The sequence below is a fragment of the Eublepharis macularius genome, chromosome 18, assembly GCF_028583425.1.
Source record: "Eublepharis macularius isolate TG4126 chromosome 18, MPM_Emac_v1.0, whole genome shotgun sequence".
Taxonomy (NCBI): domain Eukaryota; kingdom Metazoa; phylum Chordata; class Lepidosauria; order Squamata; family Eublepharidae; genus Eublepharis; species Eublepharis macularius.
The window spans coordinates 4,762,831-4,783,431 of NC_072807.1; the positions used below are offsets into that span (position 1 = coordinate 4,762,831).

Below are 20,601 nucleotides of genomic sequence, written 5' to 3' on the forward strand. Positions count from 1 at the left end.
TTCCCCAGGCGCTGTCTCCTAGCACTGGGTTTCAGAGGTTGACTGCGTCTGAATGTGGAGGTTCCCCTGGGGTGTCGGCAGTCAGACCTCTCTTGCACTAAGAGGGCAGTTTATGGGTGTAATATCATAAATCCCTTCCTCATATACTATAAGCACAAGGCGCCACTTAGCCCGGGGTGGATTCCAGCTGGACAGGAGCGTGGAAAACTACCAGAATGTGATTCATAGGTGACTGGCTGGCTGGCGGCCCTTCTACACTCCAGAGAGATGCATAACTTTGAACAATCAAGTTTCCCAGGCTTCTGTTGTCCACATCCGGCTTCACTTCCCCTCAACCACATACCTAAACATTCAAAACCTGGGAGCTTTTCCCATCCTGCAATTGCTGGGTCACCAAGCACCTTTTTACACCTAGAAATCCATCCTAAATAAACTTGTCAAACCTCTCCCAACTTTTGTGCTACCTACAGACAAACTATTAAGTCATTGTCCTTGGAGGGAAGAAATCAGTTTGCTCCCTAGGGTACATTTTGCCCTATAATTGGACGCCCACTCTGTGAGCATGTCCTGGGTCTATACACCGGCCCTCAAGGTCACTTGAGCCTTCTCTTTTTCCCTGTGAAATGCTGGTCTTTTTGCTGCGCCTCCCATGGACCCTTCCTCCTTCAGGACTGATCATTATCACCCTCCCTAACTACTTTCTCCCACTTTCCTGTTTTTCCTAGTGGCCTTGTATGTGTGCTGTGTGTGATTTTAAGTTTGTTTGCCTTTTATTTTTCTTTAATAAAAAATGCACTTTCCTGTTGAACATCTGTCTGATTTATTTGAGCATTCTCTAAGGAAACAATCCCAGTGAACATTGGTGGAGATTCCTAGTTACCCCCTCTCGCTTGTCGCCTTTAATGCTAATTCCCCCAACCTCCTATTTGGGCAACATAGCACAGCTAACAGCCACCAAGAGCCCCCTCCTCCATGAATCTGCCTAAGCCCCTTTTAAAGCTGTCTATGCCTGTAGCAGCTTGGTGCACATGAGATGTGGCCTGAGTGGACAGTCCCACAGGTGAGTCCTTTTGCCTTAGTGGTGTCCCTTTTAAAGAGAGTTTCCATATTAAAGGCAGCCATGGGAATGGAAGAGGAGAAGGAGCAAAAGAGCAGCTAGCTGGCACAAGCTGCCTGGAAAGCCTCCCAAGGTTTGATTATAGCAGCTTCGGGCCTATTTTCATTGTGGCTTTATTGTGGCCTACAAATCCAGAAAAGGCCAGGCACATGCTGTGCGGTGAAGAACGCTGTGGATGAATGGATGGTACTGTGAACTGAATGGGTGTGTGGGGGTGTTCAACTATATATGTAACTATTCCCTCCTCTAAAAACTAGCACACCAGAGATAATTATTCTAGTTTGCTGTGCTAATTTGCTGCTTAAAGGAAGCTGAGTTTTTTCCCTATATGAAGGGAAAGTGAAAAATGTGATTCCAACCCCCACCCCCCGTCCTAGTCTGAAGTGGTATCCTCCACTTCTATCCATTCTGCTGAAGAATGACCATTTGTGTATCTTCCACATTCTGATGTGTTCAAGATACGTTTTAACTAATGCCCAGCTGAGAATCTCAGGAGGGGGCCGGAGGGGCCTTGTGTTGATCTCTGTTGTTAAAATGCCACTTGGTTTTAGGTAACTGGTTTTTTAGAAAAGAGGGAGAGTGGGTAGACTGCATCTGTACTTCCTGGTTCATGCGAAATCATATTGCTTGCTCTTGCATACAGAAGGCAGTGCCCACTCATCCTGCCCCACTGCTGCTCCAGGGGCTTTCGGTCAAAGAAGTAGTAATTGCAATGTCCAACAGAGGCCTTGCAATCTGACTGTTGCTACATTGAAAATGGGTGGAGCCAGCCAGGGTTAAAGACTAGAAAAAAGAGTGGAAAACCACACCTGGGGAACTACTCAAGAAAAAAACTAACACAACAATACTAATGTGAGGAGACGGTATATACATTTATAAATTATTAGTGCAAAGTGTTCAAGTGCTGTAAGTCAATAAATACATTGATATCCATCATTCATGATAAATGAGAATTATACAAAGTTTCAGATTCTCTCATATGTAATAAGGTGACGTCCAACCTACAAATATCACAGTCCAAAGTCCACTAGCACCCAAATAAGCAATACAGCTCTCAAATAAATAACCTTGTCATCTCTTGTGGGTGCATGGAAGGAGGTGCTCCAGAGGATCCAAAAAGGACAAATGAGTAGGAATGACACATTCAATGCTCATAAAAAATTCTTGTTCTGGTTATTCTTTAGGTGGATCCAAATAACCAGAACAAAAATTTTGCCAGTTTGATGTAGTGGTTAAGAGCATGGGACTCTAGTCTGGAGAGCCGGGTTTGATTCCCCACTCCTCCACTTGAAGCCAGCTGGGTGACCTTGGGCTAGTCTCGGCTCTCTGGAGCTCTCTCAGGCTCACCCACCTCACAGGGTGTTTTGTTGTGGGGATAATGATGACATACTTTGTAAACCGCTCTGAGTGGGCATTAAGTTGTCCTGAAGGGCGGTATATAAATCAAATGTTGTTGTTACTATATTCAGGGTTTTTTTCTGGGAAAAGAGGTATTGGAACTCTCAAGAGGGAAATGAAGGAGAAACACACAGGATTCTTTGAAATAATATTATTTTCACGTGCTATTGCCAAGTATTTTCAAGAGGTGTCAGAACTCTGTTCCACCACGTTCCTGCTGAAAAAAAGCCCTGATTATATTGCTTATTTGGATGCTTATAGCACTTGAACACTTTGCATTTTAATAATTTATAAATGTATATACAATCTCTTCACATTAGTATTGCTGCATTAGTTCCCCAGGTGTGGTTTTCCACTCTTTTTTCCAGTGTTTTTCTTGGAGAAGGCTTCTTTACAGTTAGGGATAAAGACTAAGCTAATTAGTGTGGGCCATACCCATAGGTATTTTAAAGCAGTGTATAAATTCTTTTTTAATATAAAATTGATTTTTATAAATATAAACAGAACAGAAAAAAGAAAATAAAAACAATAGCACAATTATAATTACATCAAAAGAAAAAGAAAACCTATAATAAACAATATAAATAACTCAGTTTTTTTTTATATCCAGCACATATCAATCCTTGAATGTGTTTGGTGTCTGTCCGAAAAGAAAGTATAGTCTCTAATATTCAGAATTTTGATTCTCCAAACATCTTCCAATTGTAACATTTCCATATAATTATATACATTTTGGGGGAGTTTGTCTTTTTTGGTTTTTTTCACCTATCTTTTTTTAGATCCATTACCCCTTTTGTCAGTTCTAGAGATGGCAGTCCATGGCAGCTAGATCCCCAACCCCCTCACAGCAAGTACTCCAGGGTCTTGGATGCCATGTCTGAGCCCCACCCATGCCAATTTTAATGATCTTTTTGTTCTGAACCAATGTATCCTGCTGTAACTCCATGTCGTTTTACCAATGCCATAACTATTTCTTTCACAGGCTTTCACAGGTGTTTATTTAACGAACTGCAACAGCTTCTAGTGTTTCTGACCTTGCATGCTACTCCCTCTCAGACTTTGCTATGTCTTGTTTTCTAGTGACTCAACTTGATATTACAACAAGCAGACGCCAGAGATAACAGGCTCAGCATTATTAGTTTCCTTTTCAGGCAGGCCAAGAATGGCATGATTATAATGGTTACAGACAGTATAAGAGAGCAAACAGGTGTACAGTGTGAAAGAACCAATACAAAGAGCGGAGAACATATGAACGGCGTGGGTGACTGGTAGGCAGCCATGACACCTTTCATGTCTCTGAAGATCATTATCTTCTTGAAAATCAAAAATGGATTGGAAAACATTTTCATAAAATCTTTCTCTTGCATTGTTTGGCACATATATTGTTGCTAGTGTGTAAATCTTGCCTTCCAGGAGCCTAATTTTCAAAATATTTAATCTTTTGTCACACTCTCTTAATTCTTTTGTAACATTTATTTGTAACTTGTTTATATAAACAGCAATTCCTTTTTAAAATTATAAATTCTTAATAAACACACAAACACATAAGAGCAAAAAATAGGAACAAAGCCCCAAATAATCATGGAAATCGTAATATGATACAACAGGAAGGGCGGACAGTCCTGTGCTTCATCTGCCATTGTAAGGGAGTCCCTCATATGAGTCTGTCGCTGCTTGCCGCCCGCGGCCAAATCCGAGGGGCCTGGAGCCCCTCAGCCCCCATGCAGTTCACTGGCCAAATCCACGGGGGCTCGAGCCCCTCAGCGCCCCCCCCTCCCTATGGGCGGAGTGAATGCAGTTTTCAGTTACTGAGAGAGAAGATTCAGTCCGGCAAGACCGGCCCCGTCTCCCCGCGACGCCCCCCGGGGCTCCGCCCTCCCAGCCGGGACCCCGCCCAGGCGCAGCGCCAGCCCCCACCGACCGGCCGCCCCTTCCTGCCCTTCCGCCGGGCCCGCGTCGCTCGCTGCGCTCCGCGGCGCGTTGCATAAGCGCGAAGCAGCCCGAGCGGGGCACGGGACGGAGGCCGCTGCTCTTGCCGGGCCCATGGCGGGGCTCGTGGCCGCCGGTGAGTGCTCGCGGGGCCCGGCCCGCCTCGGCGCGTCGCTGCCCTTGGCTGACCCCCGCCGCAGGCCCGAAGGGCAAAGCAGCCCCGCGGGGAGGCCGTGGAGCGGACCCGGCTGCAGCCCTACGCGCCCCTCTCCTCCTGCTTCCGTCAATGGGGCTTACTTCTGAGTAAACGCGCCGCTCCTTGGTTCTGCAAGCAGGAGCCGGAGCGCTTGCACCGGATCAAATCCTGCCCTCCCTGCACGGGGCTCCGTATGTGGCCCTCCCTTGCTCGCAACAGCTGCGTCTGGCTGGGAAGAAATTTGAACTCGTGTCTCACCGGTAGGGTTGCCAACCTCCAGGCGTTGGCTGGAGATCTCCTGGAATTCCCTATCAGTGAGCACGAGTGAGCCATGTCAGTCTGCCTGTAGCAGTAGAAAAGAGCAAGAGCCCAGTAGTGCCTATAAGACTAACAAAGTTTGTGGGAGGGCGCGAGCTTTCATGAGCCACAGCTCACTTCTTCAGATCTCAGAAGAAGTGAGCTGTATCTCACCAAAGCTCATCCCCTACCGCAAATGTCAGTCTTATAGGTGCTCCTGGGCTCTTGCTCTTTTGTCCAGTTACCATGCACACTTCAAGGTATTGGTTATCACTTACAAAGCTCTTCAGGGTCTTGGTCCCGCATACCTATGAGACCCCCTCCGTCCCTCCCTCTGCTCCTCCATGGCACCTTTGCTCTTCCGAACAGGGTCTTCTGCAGGTGCCTCCCTGCACATAGGCAAAATCAGCAGCAGGCCTCGGTGGCCCCTACCCTGTGGAACAGCCTGCCTGAGGAGGTCAGGAGAGCCCCCACTCTCCTGGGTTTCTGCAAATAATGCAAAACCAAATTATTCAAAAATGGGAGGGAAGTAGTGTAGGGAGGGGGCCTCATATGCTCCACTAATGAGTTAGGGACCATAGACATCTCTGCTATGCTGCCTTCTTACCTGTTGCCTTACGTATGTGCTACCTGTGCTTCAGGTATGATCCTCCTTGGTCGTCCTGTGTTGTCTGTCAGTCCTAGAATTACTTTTGCTCCATTTTAGCAGTTCTTCAGCTCTATATTGGATTCTTGCTAATGCTGTGTCTTTGTAAACTTGCATTTATTTAAACTATGGCATTGTTTTTGGAAAAGTTCTTGATATTGACTGTACTAAATTCACACTGTGTAATCTGCCTTGTCTCAGTGAGAAAGGCAGACTATAAATGACTTAAATAAATAAATAAAATTCCAACTGATCTCCAGGCAACAGAGATTAGTTCCCCTGCTTGGAAAGTGGACTCTATGGCATCATATCCAGCTGAGGTCCCTCCCCAAACCCTGCCGTACTCAAGCCCCACCCCCAAATCTCCAGGAATTTCCCTACCCAGAGTTGGCAACCCTATGGAAGCTTCTACTGAGCCAGCCTCCTAGTTTCTCAAGGCTGGTCACCAGGTGCTGGGGGTTGGTCACTAGGTGCTGGGGGTTTCAGGATCTTTCCCATCATCGGCTAAATGATCCTTTTGAATTAGAAATGTTGGGGTCTTTTGGCATGTCAGGAATCAAGCTGTGACCCTTGGGTTGCAAAGCAGATGTTCTCCCCCTGAGCTGGGGCTCCTCTCCCAGATTCCTTGTCTGTGATCTCTTAACTGTTAAACCATTCTGCTGAGGTCTGCATATTTTATACCCTCCACAAAGTTCTTACCTGTCCCCTCCCGCAGGTAAAGTTGTGAAGTTTTTGGACAAAAATGCCTTTTCTGCTCTGCGGATGGCTAAAGGAAAACACTGGCTGATCAACAGAAGGCTGTGCATTAAAGCTGAGGACAGCAAAGCTCAGAAGCCCAGCAGCCCCAGCCCAGGTGAGCAGAATAAGTTTGCCTTGATAACATGGGATCAGGCTAAGAGCTTCCTCTGAAGTAAGACTGGGTGGGTTCAGGGGGAGCGATCTTTAGGTAAGTTTTAGGTGGATAGCCGTGTTGGTCTGCAGTAAAACAGGATTTGAGCCGAATGTGGCAACCTTAGAGGTCAACAAGATTTTCAGGGTATAAGCCTTCGAAGGTCAGCTCAGCACTCCCTTCTTCAGATATGTGATGGGTGCTCTGACTCTTGAAAGTTTGCACCCTGAAGATCGTGTGCCACTAAGGGACCATTGGACTCAAATCCTTCTGTTCTTAAGCCAGTATATGTAGTTTTCTAGCCTTATATTGATCATGCTTGTTGGAAAGCTGCCACATTAGCCAGGTTGACTATGATTGTAAGCTTAACTCACTTTCCAGGTTTTGATGTTCTGGTTTGGGAGAAATAAATGCATTTAAGTTAGCACATTTTAAAACTTGTCTTTCTTCTAGCATTATACCAGCTTCCTGCCAGTCGTCTGTTGGGGGGATAATGAGACCCCCACCCCGGTTTTCCATCAGGGGGACCACTGCTGTTTTTCACTTCCCACCCTATGGAAATGTTTTACTGGGGGCTGGGAAAAATGGGCCATCATTTTGGATTGTTTTTATGATTGACTTGTGGGCTTTTGCCTGTGAACATTGTATCCTGCTCTCCTCTCCTTTCTCTCCACAATTGTGTTCCATAACACAGAGCCTTGGATTGTTTTTGTGAACCCTGCAGGCACAAGGTTGATGGACCAGTTCAGATGCTGCATCACCCAACAAATGTGTGTGCAACAACATTCTGTTCCATAGTCATAATCCACCTGCTGGGTGGAAAAATAGCGTTTCCCAGGGTGGCAAACAGTGCAGTCCTAATGAGAGTGACACCCTTCTATGTCTGGTTAAGTCAATGGATTTAGAAGTGTGTAACTCGTCTTAGAACGGCACCGAAAGTGTTCAAGTTTTCCTTCTGTAGCAAAGGAAGGATGCTGGATTCCCACAGCAAAGAGTAACAAATATGTTTTTGTGGTTTAAAAAAACCCAGAAAGTCTTCTTTGCAACACAGTAGCTATGAAAATATTCTTGGCCTTTCTCACTGTCCCCATCTGGTGGTCTCTTCTCTTTGTCCCAAAAGCTGGCTGATCTCCAAAGCAGCACAGCTGGAGACCTCTTGAGATCACTGCTCCCAAAACGGCCTTTAAAACATTCTCCAAGTGCTGCTTTTATCATCTTAAACTCTCCTTTTGCATTAAGTTGCTGAAGATTCTTAAGGGCAAAAGGCTGGTTAAAAAGTGGTTATGCCTACTAGGCTTGTATATACCCTTGCCTCTTTTCTTTGTTTCGATTGCTTCTACCAACACACTTGATTGTTATTGTTGTCTAAGTTATCTATTCAATAGCAGGAGACCTTAAAATGTATTTATTTAGAGGGGACTCAAAACAGCTTACAACACTGTTCTCCCTGTGAGGGGGGAGAAAGAGAGAGAGAGAGAGAGAGAGAGAGAGAGAGAGAGAGAGAGAGAGAGAGAGGGGCCATGGGGTGCTTCTGTGGGAGTAGAGATGTTATCTTTGGTATCTCAGATCATAGTCCTTTAACCACTACACCATGCTGGCTGTCAAACGCAGATGATTGCTATAGTTATATCCCCCACCGCCTCTCTAATGCTTCAGGCAGCTAAATACGGCATGTTGCGCAAATCATATTCTCCAAAGCCCGTACAACCGTCGTGGCCTCAGCAATGTTGCACCTGATGGCAGTGCCCGCCTGGGGGTTCAGAGGAGCTCCCTGGTACTTGGGTGCTGCAGTTTCTGCTCTGTGCTTTCTACAGCGCCCCCCTTCCGAGTGCCAGGACACAAGCCTTCCGACTGGGACAAGAAGTTTTTGCTTTGGACAGGCCGCTTCAAGAAAGTAGAAGACATACCGGAAACCGTGTCGTAAGTGCCCACTTTCATGCCTACCTTAGGGGTGTCTGTTTCTGGAAGGGGTTGAAAATGGGGGTGGGGTGGGGGTGGAGGGTACAAACTGCCCTAGATCCCCACAAGGCTGACCCCTGCCCACACATATACATTGGTTCATGTTGCGTACAGGGAGTGGGCCAAATCTTGTGCCCATCCACCCTTTCACCTTTTACCTTCAGGAATCCTGTTTGCCTATTTGATGCACTGGCATTGACGGTCGTCATAGAATTCTGCACACTAAAGTGTGCCAGCCATGTGCTATGGCAGTATTCCACCTACTGAAATATGTCGGGTTATTTACTGTCATGGCATTTGGAGGGGTGCGGGAAGAAGGCTCCTGGAGAAAATGGCAGCTTTGGCGGGCAGACTGTGTGGCACCATACTCCACTGAGGTCCCTCCCTTCTTCAGGCTCCTCCCTGAAATCTCCAGGAATTTCCCAATCTGGAATTGGCAGCCCCAGCCCTGCTGTCTTTGAACTATTCTTTACTGGTTCCTCTGGCCTGCATCCAGACCAGGGACATTTTCCAGCCCTACAGAGCTGTTTGCTTACTGGCTCTTGCCCGACCTCCTCACTACAAGGCAGGAGCCTCTTTGTAGTACCAAGCAGGGCTTCTCCAGTCTTAAGCCCACTGATTTCAAGGGACTTAGAAGGGAGAAATTCCACATAGGTTTGCACTGTCTCCTGTGCTGCTTTGGGCTGTGCTGTTGCCATCTATCCGTCCATTTTGCTCAAGGGAAATCTGACTGTGTTGGCCTTGCAGAGTCTCTTCAGACGCCTCTTTTCTTTACAGCGCAAATGTCCATCTGCTGCCCAGGGAAGTATGTTAATTATTGAGGCTCCTGCTGGGCTGGCATGATGACCGCTTGTTTTTGGCCATAGTGAGCAAAAGGAATGCAAAACTGTGGACTCTGTTAGCGCTTTGCTTCTCATCTTCAGCAGCCCATTTCCAAAGCGTTGAATGAGAGTGGTAACTTAATATGCTGAGTAGGAAGGGCAAGACCAGAGCAACCTTCTCCTATAAAGCTTTCGAGCCAGCTTTCAAACTCCCAAATCACTTCTTCGTTTTACTCTGACTTGGGAATGAGGGATACGACACCAGTTGACGTGAAGATTCAGGCATGTCTGCAGTGGGGGTGGGGTGGGGGGACGATTTCTCTGCTCCGCCGGTTCTGGGCTTCCTGCAGATGTTGCATCCTTTTTTAGTAAGAGGAGTTAGCCGTGTTCGTCTGTAATAGCAAAATCAAAAAGAGTCCAGTAGCACCTTTAAGACTAACCAACTTTATTGTAGCATAAGCTTTTGAGAATCACAGTTCTCTTCGTCAGATGCATGGAGGGTAAGAAGAAACTGGTCAGATATATAGGTGGAGAGGAGAGGGGGGAGTAGATGCAATCAGTAGCTTCTGATAATGGGATAACCATTCATAGTCTCTATTCAATCCAAGCCTGACTGAGTCAAATTTACATATGAATTCCAATTCAGCAGTTTCCCATTGGATTCTGTTTTTGAAAGTGATACGGCAAACTGACTGCACACCAAAAGGAGATGTTTACATTTCCAAGCAAAGGAATGTTTTGACTGCCTCCACGCATTCTGTCTCCTTGTGATATATGTCCCCTTCTTTCTCCCCTCTCATCCCTCCTCTTCTGTATTTGACCAGTTCGGATCATGCATCTGATGAAGAGAACTTGATTCTCGAAAGCTTATGCTACAATAAAATTGGTTAGTCTTAAAGGTGCTACTGGACTCTTTTTGTTTTTGAAAGTTCTGTTGAACTACAGTGACTTTTAAGTCCTTGATGGAATGGCCTGCTAGATTGTTCTCCCACTAGTTTCTGGGTGTTGCCACAAATCTGACTTTAAAAATGGCAACATCCAGAAACCAGTGGGAGAACAATCTAGCAGGACATTCCATCAAGGACTTAAAAGTCAACATAGTTCAACAGAAACCTTTCAAAAACAGAATCCAACAGGAAACTGCTGAATTGGAATTCATATGTAAATTTGACTCAGTCAGAATTGGACTGAATAGAGACTATGAATGGTTATCTAGTTACCAAAAGTAACTGATTTCATTATCAGAAGCTACTGATTGCATCTACTCCCCCCTTCCCTCTCCACCTATATATCTGACCAGTTTCTTCTTACCCTCCATGCATCTGAAGAAGAGAACTGTGATTCTCGAAAGCTTATGCTACTGTAAAGTTGGTTAGTCTTAAAGGTGCTACTGGACTCTTTTCTCTTTTAGTAAGGTTTGTTAGCCAGGAAAAGAGTAGTTCGTACGTTGTTTATGAAGCCCCTTGGACTCTTTGCATGAGTGCTGGGTGCCAAGTTAAGAGGAGTCTCTTATCATTTAAAGGCACAGAAGGCTTCCCACAAGCCATTCTGCTGTTGTTGGCCCAGCTCCTGGTCATGTCAGTGAGGCTAATGTAAAGCTTCAGCTGTACACGGATGGGGTCTCAACTGAAGAGAGATCTTGGGATACTGCATTGGCTTTGTGAGCAACAGCAGCAACAGAAAAAGGCAAAATCATGGTTAGTGGTGATTAGGACAGAGCCCCCTTATTGTCAGGCCAGCATTGCAATGCCTTTTTATGAACAAATGGTGTGTAAGATATCCTGTTCTTTTGCCCCATTTCAAAAGGAATATTGTAGAACTGGAAAATATGCCGAAGAAGAGTACAGAAAAACTCAATGGCACCTCCTTGATGAGGCTAATTTAGATTTAGAAGCAAACAGCCTTGAGGAGCAGCATGCTAAAGGATTCTAAGCTTGTGAACGGGGTGGATAAAAGGAGAACTACTATTATTCCCTTTAACACTAGTATGTTGTGTTCAAGCCTGATAAAGACAGACAGGGTAGAGCGTCTACCCTGTTCAACATGCAGGAGGTCACAGGTTCAATGCCTACCATCTCTTGTTAAAAGGGCCAGGCCAGAGGTGATGAGACAGATCTCTGCCTAAGACCACAGAGAGCCGGCAGTCTGAATAGACCATACTGACCTTGACGGACTGATGGCTTGATTCAGTGCAAAGCGGCTTCTTGTGTTTAATCAACTGAGGGAATTTGCTGCCAGTAAAATGGCGAGAGCAGCCGCTGGCTCAGATGGCCTTAAACTGTTAACTGTTCAGACGGCTTCACTCATTTGAACAGGGTCTCTTGCAGGTGCCAGCCTGTACATGGGTGAAATCAACAGCAGCCCGTACACGGGCTTTCTCTGTGGTGGCCCCTACCCTGTGGAACGGCCTGCCTGAGGAGGTCAGGAGAGCCCCCACCCTCCTGGCTTTCCACAAATGATGCAAACCCGAATTATTCAAAAAGGCTTTTTACTCTGATAGGAGGGGTGTATTGTAGGGAGGGGATCTCAGATATTTCGCTAATGAGTTAGGGACCATAGACTTCACCACTGTGTTGCCTTATGTATTATTGGTTGCTTTAAGTATGTGGTCCTATGTACTACCTGTGCTTCATGTTGTTTAATGTAAGTCCTAGAACTGATTATGTTCTGTTTCAGCAATTCTTCAGCACCATATTGGATCCTTGCTAATGCTATGTCTTTGTAAACTTGTATTAATTTACCTTATATTGTTTATGGAGATGCTGTTGACACTGTATGGAAATGCCTGCCTTTGTCCTTGCCACTGATTATATTAATCTCACGCTATGTAACCCACATTGAGTCTCAGTGAGAAAGGCGAAACATAAATGACATAAAATAAATAAAAGTAAACAAAGCTTTGAACAGCTTCATAGAGCAGGAGACATCTGTTATAGGCTAGCCGTGACCTCCACCTTGTTCAGACTCAGCTGAATACTAGTGCTGCTGAGGGGCAAGTAGAGAGGGGGGGGGCTGTGGTTGGATCCTGTGGGAGACAAGAAGCTGACCAAGATGGGACCCCTAAGAAGGATGCTTTTAAGAGGCAAGGTGAGGGAGAGGGTTTGGGGTACCCTGTCACCGGAGAATGAAGTGCAAACATCGAAACACTCTCTGTGTGGGTGTGTCCTTTAGCTTTCCGGTGGGTCTTTCTGTTTGGGTAAAGCCAGTTAGTGGAACATCAGGGTCACCTAATCCGCCAGGGGCCTGACACTGTGGCCGTTGGCTCTTTTCAGGTTTGAAATGGTTGATGCCGCAAGGAACAAGATGCGCGTGAAGATAAGCTACCTCATGATCGCTTTGACCATTGTGGGCTGCATCATCATGGTTATTATGGGAAAACGGGTGAGTGCAAAAAGACTAACAGGCTGGCAAGAACAGGACTTTCCCCTTTCTTTACAGAACAATAGCGACAGGGGGGCTCTCTATATGAAATGTTACTGTTTAGGTTCTGTTGAAATCCATGGGAAGTTTTTGGCTGTTTCCTGCGCTTACTTTGAGGATCCAAATATTGTAAATATTTCAATACATAATTAACAGAACAGAGGCAGTTCCCAGGTAATCAGTTTGTGGATTCCATCCATCTTCTGTCCTCTGTTGGCTTCCTCCAAGGTTCTAAAGATAAAATTATTAATTACTGACTATACTTTTTATCCTAGCACATTGTACATGGGAGTTAACTTTTATTATCTCCACAAAAATCCTCTAAGAGGGTTAGTTCAAGGAATAGAGACTGCCCAAAGCCATTTAGGAAGCATTGTGGCTGAACAGGGATTTTAATCCAGATTCTCTGGGCTGTGTCAATCACTGGCTCCATGACTTAATACTACACAAATATAATGTCCTCTAAACAAAGATGCAAGTCAGACCAAGCCATTTGGGAAGTTCTTAGGGTAAGGATAAGAGGAATTTAAATTATAGATAACAGGTTGGATCCAACTGGCTTTTCTGCTGGTAAAAAGGATGGAGGATCCCATTTAGCTACCAAAAAAGGCTATGCTTGGAATTGTGTGTCTGCAGGGATGAAAGCTATGTGGGGTAGGTGCTAGGCAAGATGGAGAGAACAGCTTGCTGGATACAATCCAGTGTACCGTTGCTGAGCATTCATCTATTTAAAATACCTTCAAGGCAGTAAGAAGCTTGAAGCGCAGTGCAGCACATTCTGATATCTGCAATAAAATTGTCCAACTAAACTGAATGCATTCTGGCTTCAGAAAAAAAGTTCTGCCTTTTTATTAAGAGTTGATGTAACGTGGTAGCTAAGCCAATAGGCTATGAAGCCCTGCTTAGTTCTTCTCTCTGCTGGCCCTGGGATCTGTAGCTGCAAAATAAAAAAGGCATGAAGCACTTTGAATGTTCAAAAGCATGATGTACACGTACATGTTATCCCACCATAGACTTATGGAACCCAGGCATGTCGCACTTGTGTTCCTGTGTTCTGGGCTGAAGAGCGCTATGATTGAGTTGCTGTTCCTGAAAAGTTCTGCAGTCCTATTTGCCCTCTCTGTTGTTCTCCTGCAGGCTGTTGCAAGACATGAATCCCTCACAACCCAGAACATGGAGAGAAAAGCTCGCTGGAGAGAAGAGGCTGCAAGAGCCCAGGCCAAACCCTAACCAGGAATGCTGGTGCCCAAGTGATCCAGGCCTTCTGTTCTGAAGGGGCAGCAACTAGAGGGAGACCCTGTCATAAGTTGTCACATTCAGTATTTCAGAAACAGAAAATAAATTATTTTGTAATAGTTCTGACATTCCATTAATTGCTGATGAGGATGTCATATTTTGGTAGTATCAGACTCCTGTTAATAGCATGTAAAGGCAGCTGGACCAGGCACTCAGGTATTAAATCCACTGCCTTTCAGTACCTTTATGAGTGTATTAATGTTTATGGCACTTGTAAAAGGCACATTAACCCTATCCACATGGCAGGCTTGTAGAGGCACTGAACTTCACTGGAAAAAATTGATGTAAGCTTGTTTTGTTTAAGCAAATAAGCAGACATTTTAATATTGAACATTTCCCCTCATGCTTAAATCCAGTTGTGTAAACATGCACCGCAACAGTAAAGGTTTATGTATATTGAACTATTGGTTCAGTGTTGCTCACTAAACTGCAATGATCAACAGTTGCTTATTTTGGTAAGATCTGTAAAACTCTTGCTGCTAACCCTGAGATTTTCAGAAGACCTCATTTTAGAAAATAGTTAGCAGGCGCTATTTGTTTATTTACATTTATATCCCCCCTTTCTGCCCAGCCGGGGCTGTGATTGAAGTTCGGTAGAAGTCCTCATAAAGCCAATGTGAAAACTACTTTGTTTCAGAACTGTAATGGGATTTATGGTGTTGGAGAGGGAGAGCTTAGCCTTGGCGCTTCCTGTGCAGCTGAAGACCATCAGTCCCACATAGGTCAGTATTGTCTACTCAGACTGACCAGTACCCGCCAGTATTTCCAGTGAGGTCTTTCACCCGCCCTCCAAGAGAGTAAATGCAGGGTTAGCACCTTGCATTTTTCACCACCCTGCCCAAAAGCCAGGGCTTAAACCTTTCTGAGCAGTGAAAGGTGCACATGCTGGTTCAGTAGAATTTTTTTGCTGTTAGGTAAATCAGCTTCTCGTTTGCAAGGAAAAGTTTGATTTATGGTCAGTCAGCTTACCATACTTTGTATCGAGGAAGTTTTTTTTAAAACTGCATCTTTACTGAGCTTGCTAGATCTCACATACCTCCAGTTCTTACAGCGAGCATCCGGTGTGAGAACTCACTTTTGAAATTAGTTTCTGCCAGACCTGGTGGGTAGATGTGGCATTGGTCCAGTGCAGTGACACAGCTCATCAGAGATGGTAGAACGGAAGCCCCTTGCTTCCACTGAACAGCGAGACCCCTAGTGGATGGCTTCAACAGTCAATGGTTGGAGGGGGCGGTCTTACCTTTGCTTGAAAGTGGCATTCTCCCACGTATTTTTTTTACCAAGGCATGCCCGTAGTCATGCATATTAATTACAGTGCAAGAGGCAAGAAATAGAATTTGGTTTGCTGGGCACATCCTGCCGATTAGGGGAAGCCAGCATAGTGTAAAGGTCAGAGTGTGGGAAATGCAGGACTGAACCCCAACTCTGCCGTGGAAGCTTAACGGGAGACCTTGAGTCTGTCTCGTAGCCTTAACCTGCCTCACAAAGTGGTTGTTAAATTGAGATGGGTAGCTATGTTTGTCTGTAGCAAGAATCTAGTAGCACCTATAAGACCAACAAAATGTGTTAGGAGCTTTTGTGAGTTACAGCTCACGTCTTCAGATACAGCTAGAATGTGAGTCCGTCCATCCTCATATCTTGGGCAGTGGAGTATTGTAGATGCCTTGTCTCTTGTTGTGAAATTCCTCTGGAAATGTTTGTTTCTGTAGACAGCCAAGTTCAGTGAGTTGATTCTTGATCCGTTTCTGTTTCTGGTACAAGATGCTGACCAAATGTTTCAATAGCTTCTTGGAGAATGTATGACACAAACTTTTACCATAGTTTGTAGGGTAAGTGAATCCACTTACCCTACAAACTATGGTAAGAGTTTGTTTGTGTCATACAGGGTTTTTCATAAGGTTGATAGATTTTATTCCCAGCCCCTTTGGTACAATGTTCAGTGTTCTGCATTTGGTGAGGAAGATGTCTGTTCGTACCTGTACAAGTGGGGTTGTTGTGAGGATAAAACAGAGGTGATGAGAATGAAAAGGCTAGAGTATCAATGAAGTAAAAAAAAACCCTGAATGCTTCATTTTAAACAGTATTAGCAACTCTACTACTACCAGCTGAGATTATCTGCATCATGCAGAAGTTACTGCTGGCACTAAGTATCCATAACCGAGTACAACCATTTCCATAATGTATTTTTTCTGCTAGTTCTTGGTAGGGCATGAGCTTTCATAAGTCTCACAAAAGTTCATAACCTACCACAAATTTTGTTAACCTTATAGGCGTTACTGGACTCTTGCTCTTTTCTGCTGCTACAGACAAACACAGCGACCCATCTAGAACAGATAAAGGTATTTGTAGATAGTAACGGGGCAGTATGAGCGCTGAAATCCTCAGCTTGCGTGCTTACTGGGTTTTTTATGTCCTCTGCCAGAAATTCTGCCAGCCCGAGTCTTGTTCTCCCCACTGTACAATAGCACTGTACACACTATGAACAGATCATCATGGATGGTGTATCTGTGGACAGAGACAAGTCCTCTGGCCTACCTGTTCTGATCCAAAAAGCAACTCACGCTCCAGGCCTCGAGTAGAACAAGAAAAATATCCCCCACCTTCTAGGAGTCTTTCAGACACGTTTTCCCCCAGGTGATTCATTTGCCACCTGGCTCTCGAAGCAGGAAAAGACCAGCCCTGCAGCACTCTAGCATTCCTGTGGCAAGCCTCACCATGGGCAGCATTTTTAGGAGGTGGCCAGTCCAGGGGGAAGGAAACCAGCCTCTTGCAGCTGGAGACTACAGCCATCTGATATAAGTTTTGCTCTCAGTCTAACCCAGGTTGCTTTCCCCTCCCCCATCTACTTCATCCCATAGAAGGGGAGCTATTGGGAACAGCCTCCCGGAAAGTCACAGCCAGATAGAAGGAACGGCTTCTTAGGAAATTATTACAGCTGCACATTTTTTTCAGCTCTTTCTCGTAGCAGAGTCTGAAAATGCCTTTGTTACAAAATAAAGACAGTTTGTCCTATCCATAGAAAATCTAGCTGGCCAAATCTCAAAAAAAAAAATCGGATGAGTAATAGGCGGTATTCCATTAAATTAAATGCTTCCCAGGCTAGAATGGTCATTGCTTGTCTTGGGTGGGCAGAAAAAGGCTGCAGACATCAGCTTTTGCCAATTTATACCTTTCCCCCAAATATTCAAGAAAATAGGGTCTGCCCTTCATTGATGAGGTAGAAGTCCATTCTGTTTCTACAGTTAAAAATGGAAATTCTGCAAAAAGTAATTGACTGATATTTATTCTTCATATGGGCAGAAAGGAGCGAAATGCTGGCAAATACAGCAAGTTTCATACCTTGCAGGGTACATCTTATCCTGAAAGAGCCGCTATCTAGTTGAACAGCCTCCCAGAAGCCAGGGGAACATTGTGTGACGGGAGGAACAGAAAGAAGGCGCGGTTGTCTGTGTATATGGGGAGTGAGAGAAGACGCTGCTGCATGCATAGCAGGGGAACACGTGGCTTCTTGATACACATGCTAGAGAGGGCAAAGAGGGAAATGCTACTGGGAAGGTAGGAGAGAATTCCTCTCTCTTGAGAAATCAGTCTATTTCCCTTCAGTAAACGGTTTCTAACATGACTGTGCAATCCTTTTAATGGGGGTGGGGCTGAGCTAATTTCACAGTGATCCTCGTTCACCCCACAAGCGTTGCATGTTTTGAGAGCAGCCAGCCAGCCAGCCTTCCTGGGCCTCAGCCTCTCTCTCGCATATATCCTGGGATAACAATGGGTTGTACTGCCTAGGTGGGAGCCTGTGAAGATAGCTTATCTTGCAGGGCTGATGTGAAGTCTACTGAGGTAATGCCCGGCTCCCTCCTAAAAAGCATGCACAGGGAATTGGGGTGATGGGATGATACGGAAGTTGCCATGCACACCGGTCAAGGGTGGCTCAACAGGTCTGCTTCAGGAGCTTCTGTCTTCCTGAAAATGTGCCCTCCCCTTCTATACCTTAGGAGGGGGGTCCGCATCCTATTTATTCATACTCTGCTGTTCTACCCAATGGAGACCTAAAGCATGTAACAACATTGCTCTTGCTCTCCCTCCTCCACTTTATTCTAACAGCTAGGGTGAGTGCATGAATGACTAGCCCAACATCATCTAGTCCAACCCCCTGCAGAAGGCAAACACATTGCAGTCCCGCCCCCCCCCCAAACCCTGCTCAATGCCCAGAGAAAGGCAAACCCCCTCCAGGATCCCTGGCCAACTGGAGGAAATTCTTCCCTGACCCCGAAGTGGCAATCTGCATTACCCTGGGCACAGAAGAAAGGGACACGAGTCGAGCCCTTCCTGCTCCTCCTTCACAACCTGTGGAAGTTTTTACTGAGTCACAGAATCAGCATTGCTGACAGGCGGCCATCTGGCCTCTGCTTTAGCTGCACCTCCCCCCCCCCCGCCCCCAGACAGCCCACCACCTCCCAAGAAAGCCTGTTGTATTGAGGAAACACTCTTAACTTTCAGAAAGTTCTTTCTAATGTTTAGGTGAAAACTCTTGGTTTAATTTTAAAGCTTGGTTCTGGTCTGACTCTCTGAAGCAACAGAAAACAACTTGCTCCGTCTTCTATGTGACGGCCCTTCAAATACTTAAAAGAGGGCTATCATACCACCTCTCCGTTGTCTCCTCTCCAGGCTAAACATACCCAGCTCCTTCAACTTTTCCTCATAAGAGCAGGGCTGTATTATTCCCAAGGCTGACTAGGCCGAAGCCTAGGGGCCCCGCAGGGACTAGAAGCCTCCCGGAAAGTCACAGCCAGATAGAAGGAACGGCTTCTTAGGAAATTATTACAGCTGCACATTTTTTTCAGCTCTTTCTCGTAGCAGAGTCTGAAAATGCCTTTGTTACAAAATAAAGACAGTTTGTCCTATCCATAGAAAATCTAGCTGGCCAAATCTCAAAAAAAAAAAATCGGATGAGTAATAGGCGGTATTCCATTAAATTTTTTTTTGCTGAGGCACACCTCCACGTAAATTGCAATTAATTGATTCTCTTACATAACTTCTATTAATAAGATAATTAACTGCTTCCTTATTGAAGTGAAACAAATTATCTCATATATTAAAACAATTATTGATAAATTATGTTTTTAATAGATAATAAAAATGGTATTCACTTAAAAATATTACAGTATTGAACAATTATACTCCTAAAATGTGCTTTCCTGAAAAGTTCTGCTTGCACAATAAAAATATTTTTAAAAAATTGCGAATACTATTTTTCAGGAGACCCTTAAAATGGATATAGAGCTGTGTACTGCGGTCTAGTTCTGACGGTAACAGGATCAGGCTGTCAGCTGTTGTGGGGTGAAAGATTCAAGTGCTGGAGTGCCCCCGAAATACCTGAAAGCCCAGGGGCCCAGCCAAGAGTTAATACGGCCCTGCATAAGAGGAAACTGAACCTGGTACTCCAAATGAGGTCTAATCAGAGCAGAGGTACTATCACTTCATGCGATTTGGGCACTCTGCTTCTGTTGATGCAGCCCAAAATCACACTCACCTTTTTAGCTGCTGCGTTGCGGCTGACTCATGTTCACTGTATGATCTTCTAAGACCCCTAGATCCTTTTCACATGTGCTACTTTTCACAGAGCGGTCCCTCAGTGGAACAGGCTTCCTTGGAAGGTGATGGGTTCTCCTTCAGAGGTTTTAAAACAGAGGCTAGATGGCCATCTGACAGCATGCATATTCTGTGAACCTAGGCAGATCATGAGAGGGAGGGCAGAATGGGCTACATCAGTGTTTAGTTCTCATGTCCCCTTCTGATATTCAGGGTAATGATGTTCGCCACTTTGGGGTCAGGTAGCAATTTTCCCCAGGCCAGTTTGGTTGGAGAATCCTGATGATGTTTTACCATCTTCTGGGCATGGAGCAAGGGTCACTGTGTGTGTGTGTGTTGGGAGGGGGGGAGGTAGTTGTGAATTTCCTGCATAACAACAATATTCAATTTATATACTGCCCTTCAGGACAACTTAATGCCCACTCAGAGCGGTTTACAAAGTATGTCATTATTACCCCACAACAATAATCACCCTGTGAGGTGGATGGGGCTGAGAGAACTCTGAGAGAGCTGTGACTGACCCAAGGTCACCCAACTGACTTCAAGTGGAGGAGTGGGGAATCAAACCCAGTTAACCACTACACCAAACTGTGCAGGGGGTTGGACTAGATGACTGCAGAGGTCCTCTCAAACCCTATGATTCTATTGCTAACACAAGTCTCACCTATCCTATAGTTAGGCATTTGATTTTTCCCCCCTAACTAAATGCAGAACTTTACATTTATCTCTGCTGAAATTCATTTTGTTGGTTTTAACCCAGTTTTCCAGCCTGTGAAGGCCATCTTGAATCTTGATTCTACTACTGTATTAGCTAACCCTCCCAATTTAGTATTGTCTGCAAATTTAATGAGCATTTACAAGCACTCTTTGGGCATGATCTGTTAACTAATTACAAATCCACCTAATCATAGCAGCATCCAAACCACATTTCACCTAGTCTGACACACTACCCCTTCACCATTCTCATTTGATTTTGTTAAAAGGAGAAACAATCATTTTGCTGTGCCAAGACCAGTTTCACAACCATCCCAGCAGCCAACA

The 20,601-nt window shown here is 45.2% G+C and overlaps 1 protein-coding gene across 1 annotated transcript; it reads left to right on the forward strand.

Moving 5' to 3' along the window:
• The first annotated feature begins 4,422 nt into the window (after positions 1-4,422).
• FAM162A (family with sequence similarity 162 member A) lies at positions 4,423-14,369 on the forward strand. Its single transcript, XM_055003009.1, has 5 exons — positions 4,423-4,580; positions 6,299-6,436; positions 8,287-8,392; positions 12,525-12,633; positions 13,810-14,369. The coding sequence occupies exons 1-5, from the start codon at positions 4,559-4,561 to the stop codon at positions 13,900-13,902; spliced, it is 468 nt and encodes a 155-aa protein (XP_054858984.1). The 5' UTR covers positions 4,423-4,558; the 3' UTR covers positions 13,903-14,369.
• The last annotated feature ends 6,232 nt before the right edge of the window (positions 14,370-20,601 follow it).

Coding starts and splice junctions, on each gene's coding strand:
- FAM162A (XM_055003009.1), top strand. CDS start 4,559: ATGGCGGGGCTCGTGGCCGCCG. Junction 6,437..8,286: donor GCCCAGCAGCCCCAGCCCAG/GTGAGCAGAATA, acceptor TGCTTTCTACAG/CGCCCCCCTTCCGAGTGCCA. Junction 8,393..12,524: donor GACATACCGGAAACCGTGTC/GTAAGTGCCCAC, acceptor GGCTCTTTTCAG/GTTTGAAATGGTTGATGCCG.